The sequence below is a fragment of the Poecilia reticulata genome, linkage group LG4 (assembly GCF_000633615.1).
Source record: "Poecilia reticulata strain Guanapo linkage group LG4, Guppy_female_1.0+MT, whole genome shotgun sequence".
NCBI lineage: Eukaryota > Metazoa > Chordata > Actinopteri > Cyprinodontiformes > Poeciliidae > Poecilia > Poecilia reticulata.
In genome coordinates, this window is record NC_024334.1 from 21,488,390 (window position 1) to 21,512,093 (window position 23,704).

General features: G+C 41.1%; 2 protein-coding genes across 4 annotated transcripts in view; both read right to left on the reverse strand.

Annotated features, from left to right (window-relative positions):
• ddr2a (discoidin domain receptor tyrosine kinase 2a) overlaps nucleotides 1–7,412 on the reverse strand; it is a 32,319-nt gene extending 24,907 nt beyond the window's left edge. For both annotated transcript variants that reach the window (XM_008407286.2, XM_008407285.2), the window contains exon 1: nucleotides 6,874–7,412. The gene's annotated coding sequence lies outside the window, so the exon portion shown is untranslated. The remainder of the gene's footprint in view (nucleotides 1–6,873) is intronic.
• A 1,598-nt stretch (nucleotides 7,413–9,010) lies between these two features.
• uap1 (UDP-N-acetylglucosamine pyrophosphorylase 1) lies at nucleotides 9,011–23,056 on the reverse strand. 2 transcript variants are annotated; one of them, XM_008407282.1, is made up of 11 exons: nucleotides 22,949–23,056; nucleotides 21,877–22,183; nucleotides 19,742–19,946; nucleotides 19,102–19,277; nucleotides 18,819–18,991; nucleotides 14,874–15,067; nucleotides 14,646–14,786; nucleotides 11,834–12,022; nucleotides 11,579–11,620; nucleotides 9,734–9,800; nucleotides 9,011–9,641 (listed from the first exon to the last, which is right to left on the reverse strand). In XM_008407282.1, exons 2-11 carry the CDS (start codon nucleotides 22,157–22,159, stop codon nucleotides 9,549–9,551), a joined length of 1,563 nt encoding a protein of 520 aa, XP_008405504.1. In that variant the 5' UTR covers nucleotides 22,160–22,183; nucleotides 22,949–23,056; the 3' UTR covers nucleotides 9,011–9,548. The 2 variants fall into 2 exon arrangements, with proteins under 2 accessions (XP_008405504.1, XP_008405505.1); XM_008407283.1 differs by lacking the exon at nucleotides 11,579–11,620.
• Nucleotides 23,057–23,704: the final 648 nt, after the last annotated feature.

Sequence of the window (23,704 nt, forward strand, 5' to 3'; positions counted from 1 at the left end):
CATCCATCCATCCATCCATCCATCCATCCATCCATCCATCCATCCATCCATCCATCCATCCATCCATCCATCCATCCATCCATCCATCCATCCATTTTTTTTACACCATTGTCCCTTGGTGGGGTCGGGAGGTCTATCAGAGATATTTCTATAAATGCAGATACTTTCAAATGTGAATTTCTGTGGGTTGATGTGGGGAGTGGGGAGAGGGGGAGTTCTGTTCTCTAAAAACATCAGGTCCCTGCAGACACGTTCAGGAAGTGGTGAAAGACAGAAACTCCCCTCACTTACCCACAGGCCTGCCAGAAAGCAGGGAATAAGCATGCACACTCTGTACCTTCATGTTGGACTCATCCAAATTTGATGAGGTTTCACATTTGGACTGCTTGCTGGAATCACTGTCCGGACCCGAGTATCAGAGCTCACACCAACCTCCCCGGAGCTCCACTGCAAACACAGCCAATGCATTCGCAGAGAGCTCAGTCTGGAGTTTTAATGCAGAGCGTTCATCAAAGCCGTGTTACTGTGATGCCTGTACAGATAAAAATGACTTTCTCAGGAGTGATAAGAGAGCAGAAGCGGCACACTAGCCGGGTCCTGCAGCCTGGGAAAGCCTGCAAAGTCAACACACAGGTTTACTTAGCTTTACTCCCTACCTCTGTGTTTTTTTTTTTTCCTTTCTTCTTCTTCGCATGCACACGCAAACATATTCAGAGGTTTTACATGAGGCTTTGCAGGGAGAGGAAATTACAGAGGCTGAGAGAGCAGAGTGTGAAGTCGACCATCAGTCCACCACGAACTGGTATGGGTCAGCAGATACCGGGAGACGAGCAAAAGAGGAGAGATTACAACACAGGATCATAATTTATGTTAATCCATTAAATTGCACATAATTGGAAAATTTGCACCAAATCCAAATGGCAACAAGATAGTTTTATTTCCAAATTAGGCATAAAATATTGGATTCTGGACTATTTTCCCTTGTATCTGTATAACCATTTCTCTCAGTTAATGTTGATTTTCTCTCTGGGAATGAAACCCATTAACACTTGAAGCCAAAATACATACATATCACTGCCTAAAATAACACAACACTAAAATAACGCAATACTAAAATAATACAATAAGGTATGGTGTTTCTCCTTTTTCCAACAAATGTAACAAGTTATTTTTGGCCAAAAACAGCAAATTTAATCTCCTGTGATCAAAGGAAATGTCTCCTGAAAAATGAAGACATTTGCCTCTGATTTTCAGACTGGAAACAGATTTCTCTTTTATGTTGCTTTTGAAGTAATGGCTTCTTCCTTACCGAGTGGTCGTTCAGCTTGTGTCGCTAAGTACGGACAATGACTGTCACTAACCTCCTTCAGTCAACATCTTCATATCTTTTTTTTTGTTGTTATTTTTTATTTTTTTTTTTGCTTTTTGTTCTGAGGTTGATGCACTGAAACTCTTCCCAGAAACCTGTGCCGGCTGGATATTCCCATAAGGTTTATATACCATGTCATTGCTTGAAGAGATGGACCTTGAATCTTGATGACGAAGCTTGTGGAGGTCCACGTTTCTCTTCGCAATATCTGCGTTGGTCTCTTTTGACTCCTTTAATGACGTGCGTTTGAGATGTTACCGTCACACACGCCCGAGGCTGTGGCTCAAGTTCACTCAAATGTTGCAAAATACCCTGTGAAACGCTTTCATAGGTAATATGTGGTTTACCCAAATCGTTTATGCGCATGGCAATTAATGCTTATGGGGAGGAAAAGAGGGCTGCATGTAAACTTCTGGTTTTTAAGTGTGTGTTTCCTTTAAGGTTTTTTTTTAACGGTTCCTATAAACATCAGCACGCATTCACCCTATTTTTATACCTGTTTAGGAAGCCTGATAATTCAGAGCACACGTTTCTGCCCATGAGTATTACTGTGGACTGTCAGTGTCGTCGTTGTTATGCAGTCTGCTTGTGCGCTCTGCACCGAAACCCCTCACATGTGCTTCCTATTAAATCCTCTCAGTCCTACCTTAAGGCTGCAATAAAGCATCACCCGTTTCATTTTTACGGGAAAAGGATGAAATATGAACCACATTTCCCAATCAGACCCAGGTGGAGCCATGTAAACATAACGTTAGTTACACTCTCTGGGCGGTGCAATGGGGTCTCGTGGCAAAAATCAGTGTCTGTCAGGCCTTTTTATTTACCCTCTCTGAGTTTTTCAAATTTGATTTTTATAGCGTGTCTTTTGTTTCAAGATTTATTTTGAAGACGTCGGGTTGCCTGAGGACGTTAGCTGCTTAAACCAGAGCACAGGCGGGCGCTGAAGGCTGCCAGCTGATATTCAGAAGACTCGAGGGAGACAGAAAACGAGAAACTGTACACCCACCAGCTCGGCTCACCTGTAAAAATGCCCGGAAAAGCCAAACTCAATCCTGTAAAACCCAGCAAATTAATCTCACAAAGACTCAAAGTGTTCAGCGTCAGAACCGTCCCAAGACGGAGGTTGTGTTTGTTATGTAAGGAGAGGAGGCTGAAATCTTTCTCTGGAGATTCATTTTGATGGAATTTCCAGGCTCAAACATTTTACAGTTACACTTTCAGATTGAGAAAAACACAAACCGACGCCAAGAAACCCCCTCTTTTTTTTCCATCTCTTCTGTCAAGATACACTTCTCTCTTCTGCACTTAGCTTAATTTTTCAATTTTCCCCCCCCCATTTTTACATCATTCTGCTAAGACTCTACCCTGGTGTGTAAGGACATACTCTAAAGAGTCACATCTATTGTTGACATAGTTCACAGTTTTAGAAACATTTCTGGGTTTTTTGCCTACATTATATTGTATCTTTTCTATTTAGCAGTGATGATTTTCTTTCATTTTCAAAATCTTTGCTTTTTAGATAATCTAAAACTGCCTATTAAATATCAAAGAATGTATGTTCACCCTTTATTTGATATTAATTTTTAAGTTGCATGTTCTATGATACAATTTTTTTTTCATCTTACAAAGGAGAGTAATGTTGAATGGATATTAATGGATGAAATGTGGAGGAGTCATCTGCCGGTGAGGCAGGAAACAACTATTCCACTGCTTTTTGTTGCTAATATGAAATAATCTAAGGAAGACAGGATAGATTATTTATAACTGCAGGTACATCGGTAGCATGAAAACCTGAATGTAGGCAACAGCTTTAGTTTTAGTTTTTCCGTCATCGCCATGGCAAACTGTTTCAATCCAAGCTGGGTGCACGAGATGTTCTGGCAGGAAACATGTTTCAATCCGCTCGATAGGATAGAGATGTACCCAGATGCTGATGTGAATACCTGACCTAAAGCCCAAAGCCCAAGAGGTGGCTATACCGCCTCCTATTGGCCAGTAAAGCAGTTGGTCACCATAGAGACCATGGATGCTGGCTAGTGGAGGACAATGCTGAACAAGGAGCCATATTGGCTACTTTGTTAGCTTTCTGTCTGTGAAGAAAGATACTTAATGCTTCATCACTATAAATTTTGTTTTATTGTATATTTTTATTTTATCCTCCATCAAAAGTTAACTTCTTGTTACCTGTGAACAGGGCATTGGTTCACATGTGATAACGTATGTCACAGAACACATGCGTTTTCTGTAGCATTGTAAGGTCATCAATGTAAAGGAGAAGAGGACTAAAAGTTTCCAAGAACAAACTCTTTCAGGTTTACAAAGAAAATATCCATTGAGCCCTGCGGATGAAAATGGCTGAATATTGGCTGCAACATTAAGACGAGAATTTCATTGCATCAGTAGTTTAAGTTAGTGGTGACGAGGGGGATGCTTTTTTTTCTGCTCATTTTGAGACCCGTAGTGCCCATCATTTCAACATCCCAACACAATGTGTCCATCTTCTTAAGACTAACTCAAACTGGTTTCTTGAATTTTGCTCCATCGGCTTCCACAGTCACCACTTCTCAAAACAACACTTTGAGGTGTATTTTAGACTCACAATGTCGAAGTGCAGCCATCAAATCTTCAGCTGCCACCGCGGATCTTCCAACACCTTGTTCCAACTGTGCAACGGAAAACCAAGGCGCCTCTTATGGTTTAAGTAGGTCCAACTCGATACAAGCAAAGCGCATCTAGTAAATAGATCCGGCGATGAATATCCCCGATAAATCTATTCAATCACAACCTAAAATCGAATTTCTTGTGGCTGCTCGCTGTAAAAATTGCTCTCTTCAAACCACTGCTTACAGCCCATAATCAAAGGAAGGCAAACTGAGAGACAGTAAGGTGGAGTAAGGTGGAGCCAGGCAACAAGCATCAAACAGACAAACAAAAACCCAGTGCCACGTGTAAACAGGACAGGGAGAATGAAACACAAAGGCCACATGTACAAACAGACGAAGACACAGTCGGTAACTAGTGTGAGTTATGGATGACTTAGATTACAATGACCTTTTTCATATATTTAGTCTCACAGTCATTTGTGTGCACAGATTAAACCTGTAACATATGAGAGAACTGATTACAGTAGGGAATCAAACATCTTGTGCAACCTGAGCTGAATCTCTTCACGGAGGTTAAACAAAACTCGCCAAACTCAAACCTGGAATAATTACAAAACACCCTTCAGGCTACATGTAACTCTATCCATCTCAACGTCGCTGATGAGTGTGATTACGGTACGGGCCAAATAAGGTCAAAGTGCAAACAAAAACACTGCAGTATTTTAGGCTCGATGTTTTTTTTGAAAATGTCACTATTTATACCAAATTACAAGCCAGAGAGCAGCTGGCTCTCTGCTGCCAGAAGAATTGATTTGAGAATGCTCTCAATCAGACAGACGTCCGTGTTGAGTTACAGCCGAGCTGTGGTGCAGCGTTTTGAATGTGGGGGTGAAATTGCAGCCTTTGCTGTGCGTGATTAGGGCTTACATGAGAGGATGTCAGTCAGCCACCAGGCCGTGGAGGGATGGGATGGCTGGTTAAAATAACAGACACATCACGATAACACCATCAAAAAAACATTGTTCCTTTAAATTCAACCCATCGGTGTGGTTTCTGGGTACATCCACCTATCTGTCACGAACAGGAGTCCTTTAACTTAGCTTTCACTAAAAACCTTTTTATTTTATCTGTCATCGTGAAGAAAGAGGGTAAATAAGAACAAAGATGCACGAATCAGAAAGGCTTAAATAACTAGTTTCGACAGATAAAGACATTCTGGGATTAATTTGTGGTTAAGTCCTTAAATTAAATCTGTTGATGAAACAAACCATATTGATCAGGCCGTTGAGAAGATTTCTAGAGGCTCAGGACTATGTTTCAAATTTTATCCAATTTGCTAACGTTTGCCTGTGATGTATGTAATTCGCCAGTTTGATGCTACGCATCCCTGGGAGAAGCGCCGATTCCAAAGTTAATCTAACATTTGTAATCGTGGCCAACACGGACTGAACAGATTCCTTCACTTCCTCCTTTGCTGGTGCTAAAATTACAGATGAACTACGACTCCAAAACAGCAAATAAAAAGAAATAAAAAATCAACGTCATCGTTCACAACTTCTCCTTCTGTTCCCTGATTGGTCCGGTCAAAAATCAACAGGAGACAATCCAAGTGAAGGGGAGAAAGCCCGGGCCGTGCTCTAAGCGAGAATGTTTTTCGCACATGAAGGCAATAGTCAGGCTACCATTGTGCTGTAGGGACGTGCTTCTTCAGGACACAGAGACAGAGAGGCTGGTCATAGTAGGAAAACCTGCACAAGCTGCAGAATGGCAGTGACAGAGCCAGAGGTTTGGCAGAGCTACAACATAATGGTTCAGATCGACGTGTATTCGTGTGCTACAATGGCTCTCGGTGATTAGGCAAAAAAAAAATGTCTAGAAGTCTGTGATAGATAAATCAACTGGGGAAAAAAGCAGCAAACAGTTAAAAGCAGGATGCTTTTAATTTTCTGCCAACCGCTGGTCAGATTGGACTAACTTCTGCATCCACTGCGCTGGAGTCGGATGCACGCAGGCAGCAGGGCAAACTCTTCAGCTCGACTTTCCTGCAACAATATCTCCATTGATCATTGGTCTGCTGTTGACTCTGCAGCTCACCGAGCGACGCAGGTCAAATGTCAAAGCCGTGAGCTCATGCAAATCCAGGACTCTGGGCAGCAAAAGAGTCCTCTGTTTGGACGTCTTTTAGCCACATACCACAGGAGGATACCCGCATACCTGCCGTGTGTAAGCGCCCACAGCACACCAGCCAACACAAAGGCAGGAGCAAAGAGCTTCAACTGACCACAGGGAACTTTATGAGATTCTATGGAACTATTGTTGAAAGTGTTGAACTAAATTTCACAAAAAAACAACAAACAAACAAACAAAAAACATTCAAGCCACAGAAAAGCAGCATAAATATTTCCAGGCTTGACACTTTGAGATTTTATTTGAAACACAAAGAATTTTATATTAGCTCTCTGGAGGGTTGGTCATTGATGTCATTGTTGTTCACAAAAGAAAGAAACTTTAATGTGTTTTCAGAGTAAAAAAAATAAATTAGGATTTGATGAGGACTGCACCCAAGAGAACATTTTTGTTTTTACTTTGGTCAAATAATAAAAGAGAAAAACTGAGAGCAGGAATGAGCATAAATCACATTTGCGACAACCATAACAAAGTGAAACCGTATGCAACGGCTTCTGTGGAAAGCATCTGGAGTAGATGAGTTTCTGCAACGCTTTCTCGTTTACTGAAAAGGTTCAGACGCATCAGCTGCCCCAGACTAAAAAAAATGCATCAATCAAATCTTAAAGTTGTCATGGGGGCTTCAGTGAGGCTGATACACAATGTGAAGTTTCAAGCGGCAGAGAAAACGACAAATCTTGCAAAAATGAAAACCAACAATTTGAGGCTACTTACTTTTGTCTTTCTTTGTCTTCAGACCATTTGCTCAAAGATTGGTTTAGTTTATTCCAGTAGGAGCGTGGCGGCTGGATGTTTCGGTCCTCCGTCGTCCAGTTGTCAGCTGCCTTCAGCAGGACTCACTCGGCTGATGTAAGACGCCTCTGCACTGTGGAAAAAAAGAAAAAAAGAAAAGAACCAGAGGAGGGAGAGAGAGGGAGTGAGGCAGAGAGAGAAGGAAAAAAAACCCTCACATTCTGTGGATTCCTGGGAATGTGCCAAAGTCCCAGAATTCCACACATATGGTTTCAATTAAGGCTGAAGCCAAGTCTCAATCAAAAAGCTCTCGTCCACCTGAAAAGAGGCTTTCTTTTGACAAGCAGAGACTGAAGCAACTTTAATAGAAAGTAACGTGTGCGCTTTAATCACTTCATTCACTGCCTTGTGTAGAAACAGGACTGAGTCCAGGCATGGGTTTCAGTTTGACAAATACAGAAAAAGAAAGATGTGAGTCAACGCATCAGGCAGGAGTCCCTTATTGACATTTTACAACTTCTGCAGCTGGTTTGTCCGGATATATTTAGATAAACCTTAACTATCTGATATGGAATGATATGAAATTTTTTTTTTTTTTTTTTTACAATATTCTGCTAATTTTGACTTGCAAAGCTGTTTTATGATGACAACGTCATTCTAGGGTGTGGTAGAGTAACTCCAGAGGCAGGTAGGAATTTATAAAAGCAGAAGGATTTGATTTTATTGCCCTCTGTAGAGATTTTCACCAGTTCCAGAAATGGGGCTGGTTGAAAATGTTAGTTTGTCATAATTTTACCAATGTCAATTCCCTGACAACTAAGGATTATCAACTCATTCATAGGTAAAACTGCAGTTAAACATTTTTCAAAAACCTAAATATTAAGCTTAGTTGGGTTTTATTGAAGCAGCTGTAAGTAGCTCTAGAGCACCCGGATTCCCACGTACCGAGATAAATATCGTTAAACATTGTTTTTAAAAGGTTAAGCTACTTTAAAATACACCCTGAGCAGCAATGGAGTAATTCTAAAATATTTAACGTGGCTTCAAATTTAAAACTGAAATTCATCTTAAATTTAAATAGATAAATTATTTATGAAAAATTGCCCTAATTGGGGAATTATCTTTTGAAGGGTATATAATACTTGAAGGGCTGCACAGTGGCGCAGTTGGTAGAGCTGTTGCCTTGCAGCAAGAAAATTCTGGGTTTGATTCCCAGCCCCGGTCTTACTGCATGGAGTTGCATGCTCTCCCTGTGCATGCGTGGGTTTTCTCCGGGTACTCCGGCTTCCTCCCACAGTCCAAAAACATGACTGTCAGGTTAATTGGTCTGTCTTGTCCCTAGGTGTGTGTGTGCATGGTTGTCTGTCCTGTCTGCCTCTGTCTGTCCTGTCTGTCTCTGTGTGCCCTGTGACAGACAGGCGACCTGTCCAGGGTGACCCCACATCTCGCCCGGAACGTTAGCTGGAGATAAGCCCCAGCACCCCTCCCGACCCCACTGAGGGACAACGGTGTAAAGAAAATGGATGGATGGATAATACTTGGAAAAAAAATGCGGCTTGGGAAGTTGAACTAACTACTCAGAACACTATTTGAGAGACAACTGACTGGTTTGTAAAGAAGAGTCATTTATTTTCTTTCACGCTATGAAAAATGACAGAAGTGATTAGCTGTTGTCGCTAGCTTCTTGTAGGGAGTGAATGTTGCAAGCTAATAACTCTATGCAATGAAATCTACTAGGTTTTATGTACTGCTTGATGTACGCAAGTGATCGACTTAGCTCAGTAACTTTGAAGGACTTGAATATTTATGCAATCACTTAAGTTAAAATGTTTTATTTTTGCAGAAAACCCTTTTCACTTTGGGATTTGTTGATTGTGACTGATTTGCAAAAGCAGTAAAAAGTGTAAATCCTCCCTGGGTGTGAATACCTTTTCTAGCCACTGTTGTATCTGCATTACTTTCTCCAGTAGATCTTGAAAATCAAACAAACTCTAGATATTGATTAGTGATTATAGGAACTATGATGCAATGAAAACACTCTGCAGTCATAACATGAAATGCATATTCCAATGTTGTGCAAATTGAGAGTTTATAAAGAAATATTGACAAAACAACTTGGTTTCCACGTAGAAAGTGCATTTAGTAAAAGATAGAAGCCATTGTATCCATCTAATCTTTAATGATTACACAACTAAAAGAAGCAGATATTATAAATACCCCCCACATCCCGATCCATGTATCCTCATGACATGTACTGATTACTTCATCTCAGCCTATTCTTGTACAAAAATTACAAGTTAAATAGATGGTAAAGTCCACCTAAACAGCATTCATCAGGACGTATAAAAATAAGTCTCATAAGCAAAATAAATAGATGCACTTGCCGAATGCATCGTCCAGACAACAAGGATTTCATTCATAATTTCACAATCTATTCAAGTGCTCTATGAAAGAAAGGTAAAGTATGGCGTCAGCATACAAACAGAAAAGACTGCGTACTTCATTAGCCTCATTCACTTTAGACAGTTTCAAGAAGCTCTCTGGGAGACGATTGTTATTGCACGGCGATGGCATCACAGTTTCTCCAAACAAACTCAGGAAAACAAAAAGCATGAGGTGATCTTTGGGTTGTTTTCCCGTGTCTCTCCTCGGTTGGATTAAACGCCGTTCTTCACCAGCTCGTGGACGCCGCGCTCGTCGATCATCAGGGTCGCCTGAAACTCTTGTCCCTTCACCAACTTCTCGAGACCCTTTAAAAAAAAGAAAAAAAAAGTGGAAAACATTGTCGAGGAGAGATTTTGGGACAACACCTGGATTTTCTGTTAAACTCTCCTGGCCTCACCTCTCCCGCGTAGGAGACCAGCGGAGAGATCTCGCATTTGATCGGAAGGTCGGTTCCGTCCTTGAGGCTGCGTCGGAGAAAGGAGCGTTTTCAGAGGAAGGAGAAAAACAGAAGCGGAACGAGAGACCTTCTTGTGAAAGACAGAGGGACGGTAGCTTAGAGAAGCGGCAGTAAATCCTGAAAAACAGCTGGGCTTTTACTAAGGCTTGTGATTAGAGATCAAAGGTAGATAATCAGACGTTCATCGCAACCAGTGATTAGTCCTCTGACCCGTAACACACATCCTCCAGAAGCAAACAGATGAGTGCCTGGCAATGTCTCCACCCAGTGCTTCTGAAATACTGGGGGCACTTCACACAAACCCTCACTCATCATGCCCGCTTCAGGGCAATTATTCCAGACAACAATCACAGTTCCCCACATCTGGAGTCAGAGGTTGAGCTGCAAGAGAAGGTGAATGACTAAAAGAGAAGCATTAGGAGCCTTAAACACATTCGTGACTCCAATGAATGTCAAAGAGGCACATGCTTGTGTTTTCACAGTGCCTATAAAAAGCATTCAACTCCCTGGATGTTTTTATCCTCTTTATTGCTTCTACAAATGAGTCATGATTGACAAAATATGTCTTTTTTTGATAAGATTAGGGGGAAAAAACTCTAGAAAATAAAATATTTAATCTAAAACAATTGCATTGACGTCATATGTTTTTTTTTTTCAAATTTGGTTTATCAAACAAGGCAGACTTTGTTGATCAGGACTGATTTGTAGAAGCAATAAAGAGGGTAAAAACATCAAAGGGGGTGAAAACCTTTTTAGGCTCTATATGTCTGAGCAAGCCAGTGAAGTTAAAACAAGCAGAAAACAGACAAGCCTGTAATGATCTTATAAACAAATCAGCAGGTTCAGGTTTGACAGACAGGAGGAGTGGCTCCCATTACCCAGCATGCAACAGGTGCGTACGTCCTTTACGCACGCAAGGGTCTTAGCGCAGGCCTTCAGAGGATAAATCATCTGCCATCAGATCAATATGACAGAATACCAGCCTCTACAAAACTAAAGTAAATCCTTCATAACAACTGATACGGTCCCTTTAAGTATTCACACCTCTTAAACCTTTTCGTTTTCACATGTGCTAAATAATCCAGCCTCAATCCTCAATGTATGTTATTGGGATTTTTTTTGTGATGGTTCAACATAAAGTAGCACATGGCTGTGAAGTGGAATAAAAATGATGAATTGTGTTAGAAATTTCACGGTAAATCTAAATCCCAAAAGAGTGGAGTACATTTGCAATTACCTCCAATGAGTGAATTATTTGTAGAGCTACCTTTTATAGGAATTATAGCTGCAGGATTTCTTTAGGCGGCACGACTCTGCTGGGTTTGCACATGTTGGAGACATAAATGTACGTCTATTCTCCAAATTGTTCCCCAACAAACACCTAACGCCTTGTTGACTCTTTAAAGTTACCCAGGATTTTATTTAGGGGTATAACGTTAAAGGGGTCTGAATAAAAATACAAAATATTCTCAGTACTCGTATTTTAGAAACTATGCACTGTTTACACTTTACAATCATGAGCTACTTTGTGCAAGAAATAAAAAAGAATCACAATAAAATACATTTTTTGTAGTTTAACAATATGTAAAAAAAAAAAAAAAAAGTCCAAGAGGTACAAGTACTTCTGCAAGGAACAAAGATAAAAAGACAAAAAAAAAAGTTACTCATCAGTGGAAATGAAGGAAGTTGATATAAAGAATCAAAAGTGTTAACATCTGAGCGAGAGAGGATAAAAGAAGCCAAAATCCCGTCACCATGCACTCAGGACAGCAGGGGAATAGTTACTTTCTGTTGCCATCATCTGTGACACTGCCCGCTGCTCCGTCTCTGGAAACATTGTACGGGACACGCAGGTGCAACACCGAGCATGAGAGAAGGGGAAGGGGGAGAGAGTGTGAAGCTAAAAACAACAAGATGTCGAAACACACAAAACACATCCAGTCCGGTGCGCAGAGTTAGAGTGTCGGGAAGGCGGGAACGACCAGGAAGAGCCCGCTTTGGTGTTCATGCCACGCTCTGTGATGCTCCACGGCTGCTTACCTGGGTATGGCGGGCACGCGTCTGCCGTTCTCGTCGATGAAGTGGCCCCCGGCGTTCAGGACCCAGCGGTGGTGCAGGGACATGAGGGCGTGTCGGGCTGTGGTGGGCGTGTCCTTCCCGTCCTGGGTGTCCGCGTTCTTCAGCGGGGAGAACTCGTCCTCCCGCAGAACCTCGTACACCACAAACGTCCTTTTTTGGGAGAACACGGCGTCACTTCAGCGCGCAAGCACAACAGGGAAGCAGCAGGGCACAGCTGGAAAAGACTGGGAGGACTTTTATTCAACAGCTCTGAACCCAAGGGATGAAAATTATTAAGTTTTTTTGTGTTTTTTCCGATGATTGTTTGGGAATAGTTGAATATTTCGTCGGTTGTACCACTAGATGATTGGAGTCAGTTATTATGTTTTAGGTAGTGCTGGTATGAATGTTCATTTGCTCATTTATAAGAAATTGATGGTTTGCACAAGTATTCCTACCCTTTGAATCCTGTCACATGTTCTAATATTTACGCCACAAACAACAAAATAACCAATTTACTTCATAATTGCGAAATGCAAAGAGACAGACTGGTGCTTTCCGAGCTTTTTAGCATGAGCACATCATCCGAGTCATTACTTTGTGGACTATAGATCTTTATTGCATTTCTCTACCAGCTTTCCGCACTTAAAGACAGAACATTTTGGCCATTCTCTTTGGAAAGATGGCTCAAGCTCAGTCAAACTGGATGGAGAGCATCTGTGAACAGCAACTTTTAAGGCTAACCACAAATTCCCATTTTAAAATTAAGTCTGTACTTTCACTGGGCCATTCCTCTAATAGAGGAACATGCTTTGATCTCGTCCAAAGTCTAAAGTTTTTGTCACGCAGACCAAAAAAAAAAAACGTTGAAAGAGCTTTTGGGCAACAAAATTTGGTTTTTGCTTTTAATTAAAAAAATTAAATAAAAGTGATTCCCAAATTAAGAAAATATAAATGAAACTACAAATCTGGCAGATTTTTTGCCAAAATGGCATCTGTAATATAAAGCCAAAACATGCATTTTGCATGTTTACCTTATTGAAAGAGATAGATATGACGTCCTGTGTTTTCGAGGTAAATGTTTTCAATTTTCTTGATATAAAAATGTTTTGTCCATTCTCAACAACAAGCATGGGGATTTGTTACTCTTGCAAAATTCTTGCTATATTTATCCAATTTTAATGAATAAATGCACCAAATGTTCTTTTGGGTAAAACTCAGAGTGTTTGTGGTCCTATTTACTAGAAGAGTAAATTAAAAGCTAATATCATAAACAATAAAGCCAAATACTTAGCATTGTACCCAACATTTTCCATTTCAAGATGTTTTTGATTTGTCTGCATTGTTTTTGAAAGGGTGTCGATCTGCTGTATTGGCTTACACACGAATAGCCGAGTTTGTAACCCTTTCTTCCTAAAACCAACCAACTGAATCTCTGACTGGATGTTTGCTTGTCCTGCTGGAGGATAAATCTCTGCGCCAGTCTCAAGCTTTTTTACTGTTTCCAACAGGTTTTCTTTCATCTGCCCACCAACTCTGATCATATATACTGAGAACAAATTGCAAACATGACAACCCTCTTCACTAAAATGGATGATTTTAAATAAGAGTTAATAACACGGGATTCATTTAGAGGCGTCAGGAAAAAGAAAAGCGGGTGAATACCAATGCTAGAAATGTCAAACGTTTCATATTTCTATTTGTGAAATATTGTTTAAAAATCCTTCCAGTTCACAAGTATGTGCTACATCTTGGTGGTCTACTATATAAAACCTCGTTAAAATACGTTGAGGTTTGTGGCTGTAATGTAACAGAATGATAAAAAATTGTTGTTTACGAGGCACCGTAGCATTGTGCAACAGTGAGGATCATCAAAGCATCTGGTCAGTTTGATGCAGAAAATTTTGTTTGCCGTCAAAGACCGAGACCCAAAAAACAAATGCGGATGTGCGCAAATTGCTACAAGCAGAACGCAGCGTGAAAAATGTGCATGAAAGGATGTTTTAGAAGCTCAAGTCCTGATTTCCTCAATTGTACGCTTCAAAATTTGTTTTGCGTTTCTCCTGTTTAACCCAGTACTTATGATCGACAGGTTTTCATGAACATCTTGAAGTAAACATTCACATCTAGAGTGTTTCCATATCATTTCATATGAGTGTAAAGACATGTGGGCATCATAGGCTCACTGCTCTAAAACACAACAGAAAAGGACAATGGACGCAGCTACACTTCATGCTGTGAGGATCTGAGAGGAACCATAATTCAACAGGCATTTTCAGAAATGTGGCAGCGAGGAGAACTGACGCATCTGGATTCTACTAAAACTGTCAGGGTGCCAGTCCGGGCCCGACTCCGAACCGTCCTCAGAGCGGCGACGCAATCGTTCCTCATCTGTTTTCATTTTGAAACACAGAGCATCTGTCTGCTGCTCATTCCCCGTCAGTCAATCACTGCTGCCGTTACTGTAATTAAATGTAAATTTTGATTAGCAGTCGGATGACTCAGAGCTGATGTCATGAAACATTTTGAAAGAGGAGGAACAAGCAAACAGCTCGTAAACCTTCGTCCTCCTCCTTCAAAGAGTTTGGCAGACTTGGCCTGCTGGATCAGACTTTGGAGAAATGTCACAGCTGAGGGTGAAGGATATGGTTGGGGACTGGAAAGGAAAAAAAAGAGGGGGATGGTTCCTGCATGCAGGAGGAGAGTTAAAACTTTGTCTAGGAGACCCGTATGTGCCACCTCTCAACTAGCGCACACATTAGTCACCATCTGAAGAAACTCGGCTGCTACTCACTTTGCAAACTGGAAGATGTCGAAAACAAACTTTTCCATTTTAATCCCGTTCGGTTTCTCCGGTTTGATGAGCTGACCGTGAACGTCCACAAACGGGATCTTCTTCTGGGCAACGTGGTGCTGCAGCTGGGGCTCATATTTCCTGGTAATACATAAAAGATTCTGCATTCAGATGTCATTCTTGGTGGAGCACATTAAAGGCGTTCGGGTTGAACAGGAGGAATCTTACTGCACAACGTCTCGCAGGAAAGAGAAGCTGAAGAAGTGGTTGGCCACGTTTCCCGCGTTGAACATCAGGCGGCCGTCCGAGCTGCGCTTCTCAGCCGTCGCCAGGGTGATCTCGCTGTACTCCACCACCTGGTAACGCCCGTCCACCTTACAGACTACGCCCACGGCCTCGGTCGGATTGGTTTTCTCCACCACCTGAAAGCGTAGGCAGATATTTATATGTGCAAACAAGCCCTGGAATCCACGCAACCCGTCAATGGGAGAGTCAACGAGAAGCTGCAGAAGACTTGAAGCTGGAGTGGAGGAGGTTCAACGTCCAGCGTGACATCAACCCCAAACCTGCAGCCAGAGTTGCACTGGGGTGGTTTGGATCAAAAAAAAAAAAACAGTGTTAGAATGATCAAGTCTGCCACCAACCTCTACATACAGTTGAGAATCTGTGGGAAGACTTTCACGTTCACACGTGTTCTCCATCCCGTCCGACTGAGTCTGAACTATTTTGCGAAGAAAATATAAAACTTTCAGGCTCCAGATGTGTAAAGCTGGTAGAAAGATCGGCCAACACACTTGTGGTTGTATCTGCAGCAAACGGATGCATGAATAAAAACCACGTTTCATATTTCTCTTTCTCTTCACGATTGTGAATTACTTTGTGCTGCTCCACTACATGCTTCTAGTTCACTCATGGTGACAGACTGACCGCTACCAGATTTCCTTCCTGCCCACAGCATCACCATTCATGTCAACTCTTTGAAGATATGAGTTACAGCAACATTTAATTTCCTTTTGGGGACAGATGAAGCTGTTTTTTTAATTGAATCCCAATAGAATGCACTGAAGTTTGTGGTTGTAACAAATTGTGAAAGAGTTCAAATAGTATGAATACTTAATAAACCATCCAGAAAATAAAAGATCTTGTGGTTGAACACTGCAAACAACAAAATCTTATCAAGTAGTTTAGCTAGTTTCTAGTGTAGATGTCTTAGTACACTTTAAATATGACCAAACTAATTTACAATTAACTCTTCAGTAAGATATAAGAGCTTGTCTTAAGTCAGTAATTCTTGAATTTCGATATAAAGTACCAGCTCCACTGGCTAATTATTTCACTTGTACCAAAACATGTTTCCAATATTGTGAGAATCTGTCAGTGGAATTAATTGTTTTTGTCAATACTCAAGAATTACTGACTTAGAACAAGCTCTTATATCTCGCTGAAAAGTTACTTATTAATTAGTTTGGTCGTATTTAAAGTGTACCAAGATATGTGCGCTAGAAAATACAGAAAAATACCTGGTAGGATTTTGTGATTTTGCAGTAAAATAGGTGTGAAAAGATTCAGAAAGTGACAGCAGCGGGCTCGTTTGTTTAGCTTTGCTCAAATAATCAGCGCAGTTCACCTTTTTTAGCTCCATCTGCTCTAAATGAAGACAGACCTCCCTTCACCCTAAAGTTGGTTGCTAATGACAGAGTCTAGTTATGATGAGGGGGTTGTTGAACGGGGGCTGGGGGGATGAGAAGCCACATAAAACGTTAGAGGCTCCCAGTAATTTACGATGGGAGAGACTCTGGCTTGATGCAGTTCTTCCATCTCTGCTCCACCACATTCAACAGATCACCATCTGACGCTCAGCTGCATCTTCAGATGCATTTTAACATTTCACCCGATCATCCTGATGATTGCAACTAAGGTGTAACTCCAAGTCTAGAAAGAGTCTGACGGTTCAGCCAAACTCTCGATGGCTTTCACAATAAATGACGAGCATAAACTGATGTGGAAACAGTGGAAACAAAAGCAGTCATAAGATACAGAAGAAAGGAAGTGATGTTGACACTGAGTTTTGATGTGGTCACCATTCTATGTCCTCGTTATTAACTACATTCATCATCTGGTATTACCCAAGCCTCTGCTCCACCAATGTTCATTTCTTCACATAGCAATAAGTTGGCTTGTCTCTAAAAAGCTCAATAAAGTTACGTTCAACGTTTGTCTCTCCGTACATCGTTGATCGCCTTCATGTTTTTTCTTTTCCTTTGAAATCTAAAATGGCAGCTCATAGATGCCTTTCTACTTTATCCATCCATCTATTTTCTTATACCCTTATCCCACTGGGGCCGGGAGGGGTCCTGGTGCTTCTGTCCAGCAGTCAACGGGCGAGAGGCGGGGTCACCCTGGACAGGTCACCAGGCCATCACAGGCCAACACAGAGATAAACAGGACAAACGCCTTCCTTTTTTTGATTAATTTATCTATTTAGTGTTTAATATGGTGAGTCAAAGTACCTGTTATAGATCCTGATATCACAGAGGTTTGTCAAAAATTGAACTCGCCAGCTGTTCTTTAGCACAAATGCCATACAGGATCACACACTAATCACAGTCTGATTGGAAAGTCTCATTAAAGTAATGACCAGCCCAGACCCAAGGGTCTGATATTTGATTGACATGCAATATTTACAACCCCATCCACCTTTGTAGGCATCCCTCAAAAGTTGCATTTATTTTACGGTTTCGCACGGATCTTTGAATGCAGTGGTACGATCTCGCAAACCATAACTTTCGGAAAATCCATCCTGGACATCAAGCAACTTGAGGACAGATAGAGATGATAATAAAAAAAGAAATCTGCACCAAACTGTGCTCCAGGATGACTGTAAATATTCAGAAGTTGCAGAACTCAACAAGAACCAGGCACTTTGGTCTAGGGTTGAGCTTTTCAGCAACAAACACTTAGGAGGGGTTGGCCTGAAACAAAAGATCAATTTGTGGGTAACCACAAATACCCACTGTCTAGCACATCAGACGATTTGTGATTCTCTGGTGCTGCTCGTCTTCCTTTTATGCTTTTTCAGTAAAAAAAAAAAAAGATTTTATTGGGATGTGCCATTCCTCTTAACTGTTCCTTTAACGCTCAGAAAAAGAAAAAAAAAAGTTATATATCTCACGTAATCTCAATGACAGAGAAGGAAAAAGTTTCCTGAAAAGCTGAAAGAAATTCAGAAGAAAAACGAGGTCAGCAGCTCCACCCGGTGGTGAGTTACTGAAGGTGCAGCGAGCACACCACACCTTTAATTACACATTGTTCCTCTGAAAGATATGAAGAGCATGTGTCCTTATTGGCACCGACTGGAAAAACTGGACAGACGGATCGGAATGGAGCAGACTCGACTGCTGACATGCTTTGCTCTCTCGTCACGTCCAACACTCACACAGGTTATTAGCAGCACTGAGTGGTCATTAATTATCCTTGAGCTCTTGTGTTGTATGTCAGATACATTCTTGTCTCATGAATATGAGATAAAGACACTTTATGAGAGGAGGAAGAAAACAGGTTCGCTGCTGCGTCAGCTGAAGTAAGTTTGCTTTTAATAAACCATGCGATACGGAGATGCTTTTTTCTCCATAAATAAGTAATGGAGCACAAGCATAAGGATGCTGTTCATATTTTAAGTCCTGAACGTCTCTGCAACACATCCACCAATTCTGACGAGAAAGTTTCATATTTGCTTCTGTTTCTCCATTGTTGAACACATGTAATTTCTGATTTGTCAAAGAAAGGCTTGTTCTCTGTTTGAGGTGTATGAACGAGCTCTTCAGCATTCTTTTATTTAATGATTTCACTGGAATATGAACACGGGACAAAATAATCTGGAGCTACAAAACAAGGCAGATCATTAGCTGTGGGATTTGTGAAATAAACTCAAGCCAGTGAGAGGACCTTGGGCTTTGTTCGGCTGCAGATTTTACACGCATGAACTCAGCTCTATAACATCCTGCAGTCAAACCTATAAAGTTTATAATGTACATTTCAATACATGTAAAAGGCAGGCGTTAAGTCTCATAAACCTCGTTTTATAAATCATTCATGCAGGCCCCTGTAAAAGTCTATGGATAAAAACCCACATCATGCCTTGCATATTTCTACTTCTCAAACTCTTTGACCGACCTTAGCGCCGCAGTCCGCTCCCTTCTGCACACAAAACCCAATGAAGGTGGGATCGGCCACTTTGACCAGGATGTTGTCGACGCAGTACACATGAATGAACTCGACTCCCCTCCGCTGCATGTCGTCCAGGATTCCCTGGTTCCCAAGAGCTCTGTAAAGACCCCCGTTTCCATCTGAAACGCAACCACACAAAATGGCTTTGAAGAAAATGCTCATAAGCAAAAACGCCCGTCCAGTCAGATCGATTATTAATCTTGTAGTCACCAATTGTCTTTGGACCTACCAGGAGCCATGGAAAGCTTCCCCTTGCTCTCCAGGATGATCTTCCCATTGTAGTCCATTGCTGGCAGCATGCCCTGCTGGAAGAAGATTACATTGTCCTTGTCTAAACCAAAGTATTTATGCTTTGAGAAGAAGTCCTTGGTGGATTCCATCGTCCTGCCGCTGGTCATGATGTACCTGAAGGCAGCACAGAAAGAAAATAAGACTCGGTTATTTGGGTTACACCGGCAGGTACGTTGAGAAAAATAAAGAGGGCGGAGAGAAGCCATGTTTTTTTAACATGAACTGAAGACACTGCACACTAGAAAGCAATGCAAGAAGCTTTTTTCCCCCCCTTTACAAAAGTGAATGACAAATATCAGATTTCAAAGATTTAAAATTAATAACCTCTTTCTATTACCATTTTCCCTTTTCAGACAGTAAACTACCCTTGGATCTGCTGTCCAGGGAGATAATCCTATTCCAGCTTCCTTGATCGAGTTTCCTTCCTCGCCTACAGTGATCTGACCCAGTTATTCATCATGCAAACATAACTGGGACTCATTTACAAAAAGGACAGGTGGCTGTTTGCTAGACTTAGTCTGTCTATTTATCTTAGGATAAGAAAAGAAAAAAAACGTGTCTTAGAGCCAGAGTCTCACCAGGGAACACAGCATTTGACTGTTGTCTTTTGCTCCGCCAGCTGCTGCAGCTTCAAAATGCGCTCTGCTTGAATCTGAAAGAGAGTTTTGTGGGATGGCAGCCCGACGTCGTACATGCCTTTGGGGTAAGAGAACCCAAGTCTGGTTCCCTGACCCCCCGCCAGCAGTAAGACAGCCACTTTACTCTGAGCGATGCAGTCCAGACCTGAGGGGGAACCAGAGCACAACAGTTTGAGTCTTTGCATGAAAAGAGCCAAAGAATCTTGACTAAAATGTTTGACCATTCTTCTTTGCAAGCTCAAGCTGAGTGAGATTAGATGGAGATCAACTGGGAATATTACATTTATCTCCGTAAGCGTCGACGTTTAAACGTTGCCAACTATTCTCAATTGGACTAATAACGGACAATCCCGACGTTAATGAAAACATAACGTTCATTTTTGTTGTTTTTTTCTTGGAACACCTCCATTAGACCAGATTTTGCGATTACTTCCATTTTCAGATCATGAGATGCTTAAAGCTTTGAAAACTGTTTTAGAACCTAACGGCCTTAAATATTTGCCCAGGTTGACCTCTGACCCATCTGCTGTTTTCCTTGGTCTTTATGATGCCGTTTGTTCTTAAATGTTCTCAAATAAACCTCCGACTCCTTCACAGAACAGCAGGATTTACACTGAAAACAGATGGATCCACTAGATTTTAATAAGGCATGTCACAGTAACGTAGGCAAAAATAAAAATGCTAGTATCACTCTTCATATATATATTACCGAACATTTTTTAAAAGGTGGTTTATCCTTTTATTTCCACTTTACAAATGTCCACAACTCTTTTGGTTAATCACTCTAAATCTTAAAAAGATGCACTGAAACTTGTAGTTGTAATATGGCAAAGTGTGGAGAGGTGTAAATACTTTTGCACAGCCTTGCTTCATTTATAATCTCTTCCATTCCAACTCTCTAATCTTCTTGGATGCCTTCAGAGCAACTGAATTGTCTTTGCAGGGAAATCTTACATAAATCATTATAAACTTAACTAAACATCCATAAAGTTTACCATTAACCATCAGTTGTAAATAAACTCTGAACATGTGATGTCATAGGCAGGATGTGAACATTGAACTCCTACATAGAAACTTTCAAATATATTTAGAAAAAAAGGAAACAAAAACGTATTTGACCCGACACAGCAGGTTTATCTCGCGTTTACTACCAGCTACGTGACAAAATGGTCAACGATATTTCTAGTGGCTGGTGCCAAGGGAGAAGTTTTACACCACGTATTGGGAGGGTCAGCTAGACTTTGACTGCTCTCCCAACATATGAAGAGTCCTGCACGCACGCACGCACGCACGCACGCACGCACGCACGCACACACACACACACCACACCCTGCACACACAAATGTGGTCCCGACATGGTGAGATGACTTCATGAATAAGGGTCAAGAGAGGCAAACCCAGTGACGACAGCCCCAAATCAGAACCAGATGTTTTCTGCCCAATCACATCTCCTGTTACTATAGGCCACGGAAATAAAAGAAATAAATCCAAGTGATTCATTAGGTGATCAAATCGCCTCGGCAATGCAGGAATTGCACAAAGAGTCACATTAAGAACCCAATTACTCAGATTTTGGAAAACCCCTCAGAAGCAACACTGGGGCGAAGTTGAGTCCGTAACAGCATACGGTGAGTAACTGGCTGGTTTTCCTGCTGCTCGGGGACGGCTTTGGCAAATAGATGCACTGGAATGGTTTCTTGTGTGAATCTGGAAGTGGGTTCTCTAAACTTTTCTCAAGTAAGAGATCAGAAAAAGCACCAACCCACATCCATCTCAGTTCATCTGGGCTGCCTTGTGATGCTTTAATCTCATTAAGCTTCCCAGAGTTATACCAGTAAATTGGTTCCCTGAATCACTGGGCAATGACCTAAAAGAAACTGGATTTCAGCCTCTTATCTGGTAGCAGAAAGTGGAGACAATAATCTTTGATTTTGCTACTACAACATAATAAAGACAAGAAACAATAATAAAACCTTTTCCTGCTTCCTTACTGTCTATTGAACAATAAAGACTCAATGATACACCTTAGGAGGAGGGGCGGGAGGTAGTCCTACGAAACTCCTGGCTGAGCTCACCTTTGGCCTCCCAGTCTTTCAGACTCTCCCTGTCCCTCGTCACACTCCCTAGCACCTCCCGGGGCACCGGCTCCATGCGTTCGTCCATCTTCTCGTGTTTGGTGCTGCTGGACGTCTCCATGGCCCTCTTGAAGAATCCGTTGATCTCCAGGAAGTCTATCCCCTGAAGATCCTGGAAAAGTTCCTGCTGGTCTTTGGGGCTCAGCTCCTTCCAGAACTGGAAGAGGTGAGACTGGCCCGCCTCAGCCAACTTCTGCACAAGTCCACTGGTGTTTGGGTCCATGATCAGTAATGATTTGGATGAACTCTGCCAAAGCAAAAAACAACAAAAACATGTATATTTGAGTTGTTGTTGTTGTGACTTCCAATCAGACAACCACTGGACTAAATTGTATTTCAAGAGGAGATCTAAATCCATTTAACTCCAAGTCTAACTGGGGTTTTAAGAAGGAAACAAAATAGAGGTTAAGTTACAATAAGATGAACTGACAGAACTGGCGACACCTCAACATCCAGCAATTAATTTTTCAAGTGAAACAATTACTTAAATGATTGCCATTGTTCGTCTGAGCCCACACCCACAATAGGCAGCCTTTTTTTTGAGAATGGAATACTCTCTTTACTAGAGACTAATGGAAATATGATGCTGGGGAGATGATGTTGCAATGTTCCATGCACATTTAGATCTTTTATTTGATAACTGAAATCATAATGCTAATACATATGACTTGACTCCTAAAACTTTAAACACTTGACGTTTCTTGGAGTAAGGTTCTGTCTCAAATGCCAAGTTGAGGCTTTACAAACACACAGGAAGGATGCCTCGTACGAGACATAGCAAAGAAACTAAATACAAACAGGACTGGCTTTATGAAGCTCTATTATGTACATTAATTGTACTAATTTCTTAAACGTCATTTATCAACCTGCCTTAACAACAGCACAGACATGCGAGTGTTAGGACACGGGTGCCGATCACATTTATATTAGCTGCTAATCCATCGACTGCAGGCGAAAATAACAGTTTTGCTTAAATATAACAGAAGAAAAATAAAAACAAACAAACTCTCACCTCTCTCACAGACTCTCGTTGACGTTAAGAGCATTAATATCATCGGTTGTGTGGTTCCTGTCTTACAACGCTTAGTTATGACGCCTCCCACCGATCCACGCCTCCAGCTACGTCACGTATAACGTGGCAAAAGCGTGAAGTGTGTTGCCTTCAAGTGCTCCTCGTAAATTTAACAATCGTGAGAAGACTGAAAGATGCGTGAACCAAACTGCTGAAATTTTAGTGTTCTTGTTTTTATTGTTGTTGTCCTATTTCAATTATTTAGAAATCAAACAAATTCTAACATTAGACAATAACCTGAGTAAATACACAAATTGTCTTAAAATTGTGGTTTTATTTATTTAAAAAAAAATAGAATAGAATAGAATAGAATAGAATAGAATAGAATAGAATAGAATAGAAAATATAATTTATTGTCCCACCTTGGGGAAGTCAACGTGTATAGGAACATTTCCGTTCCAAGTGTTGTACTGTACATTAATAAAAAATATATATTTTTAAAAAAAGTAAAGAAATAAATGTTTTTTTATTCAATCGAACACAGCAAAAATCTTTATTCTGGGCCTCTTTTCCCAAAATGAATGACATTTCATTTTGGGAATGACAAAATGAAATGTCATTCCCAACATCTACATCTAAGTTTCTACATCTACAAGATGTTTCCAGCAGCTATATATATATATATATATAGCTGCTGGGACCCAATAAATTAGCATGAACTTGTCAAATGTCTCCACCCTGTGGCAAATAAGGAAA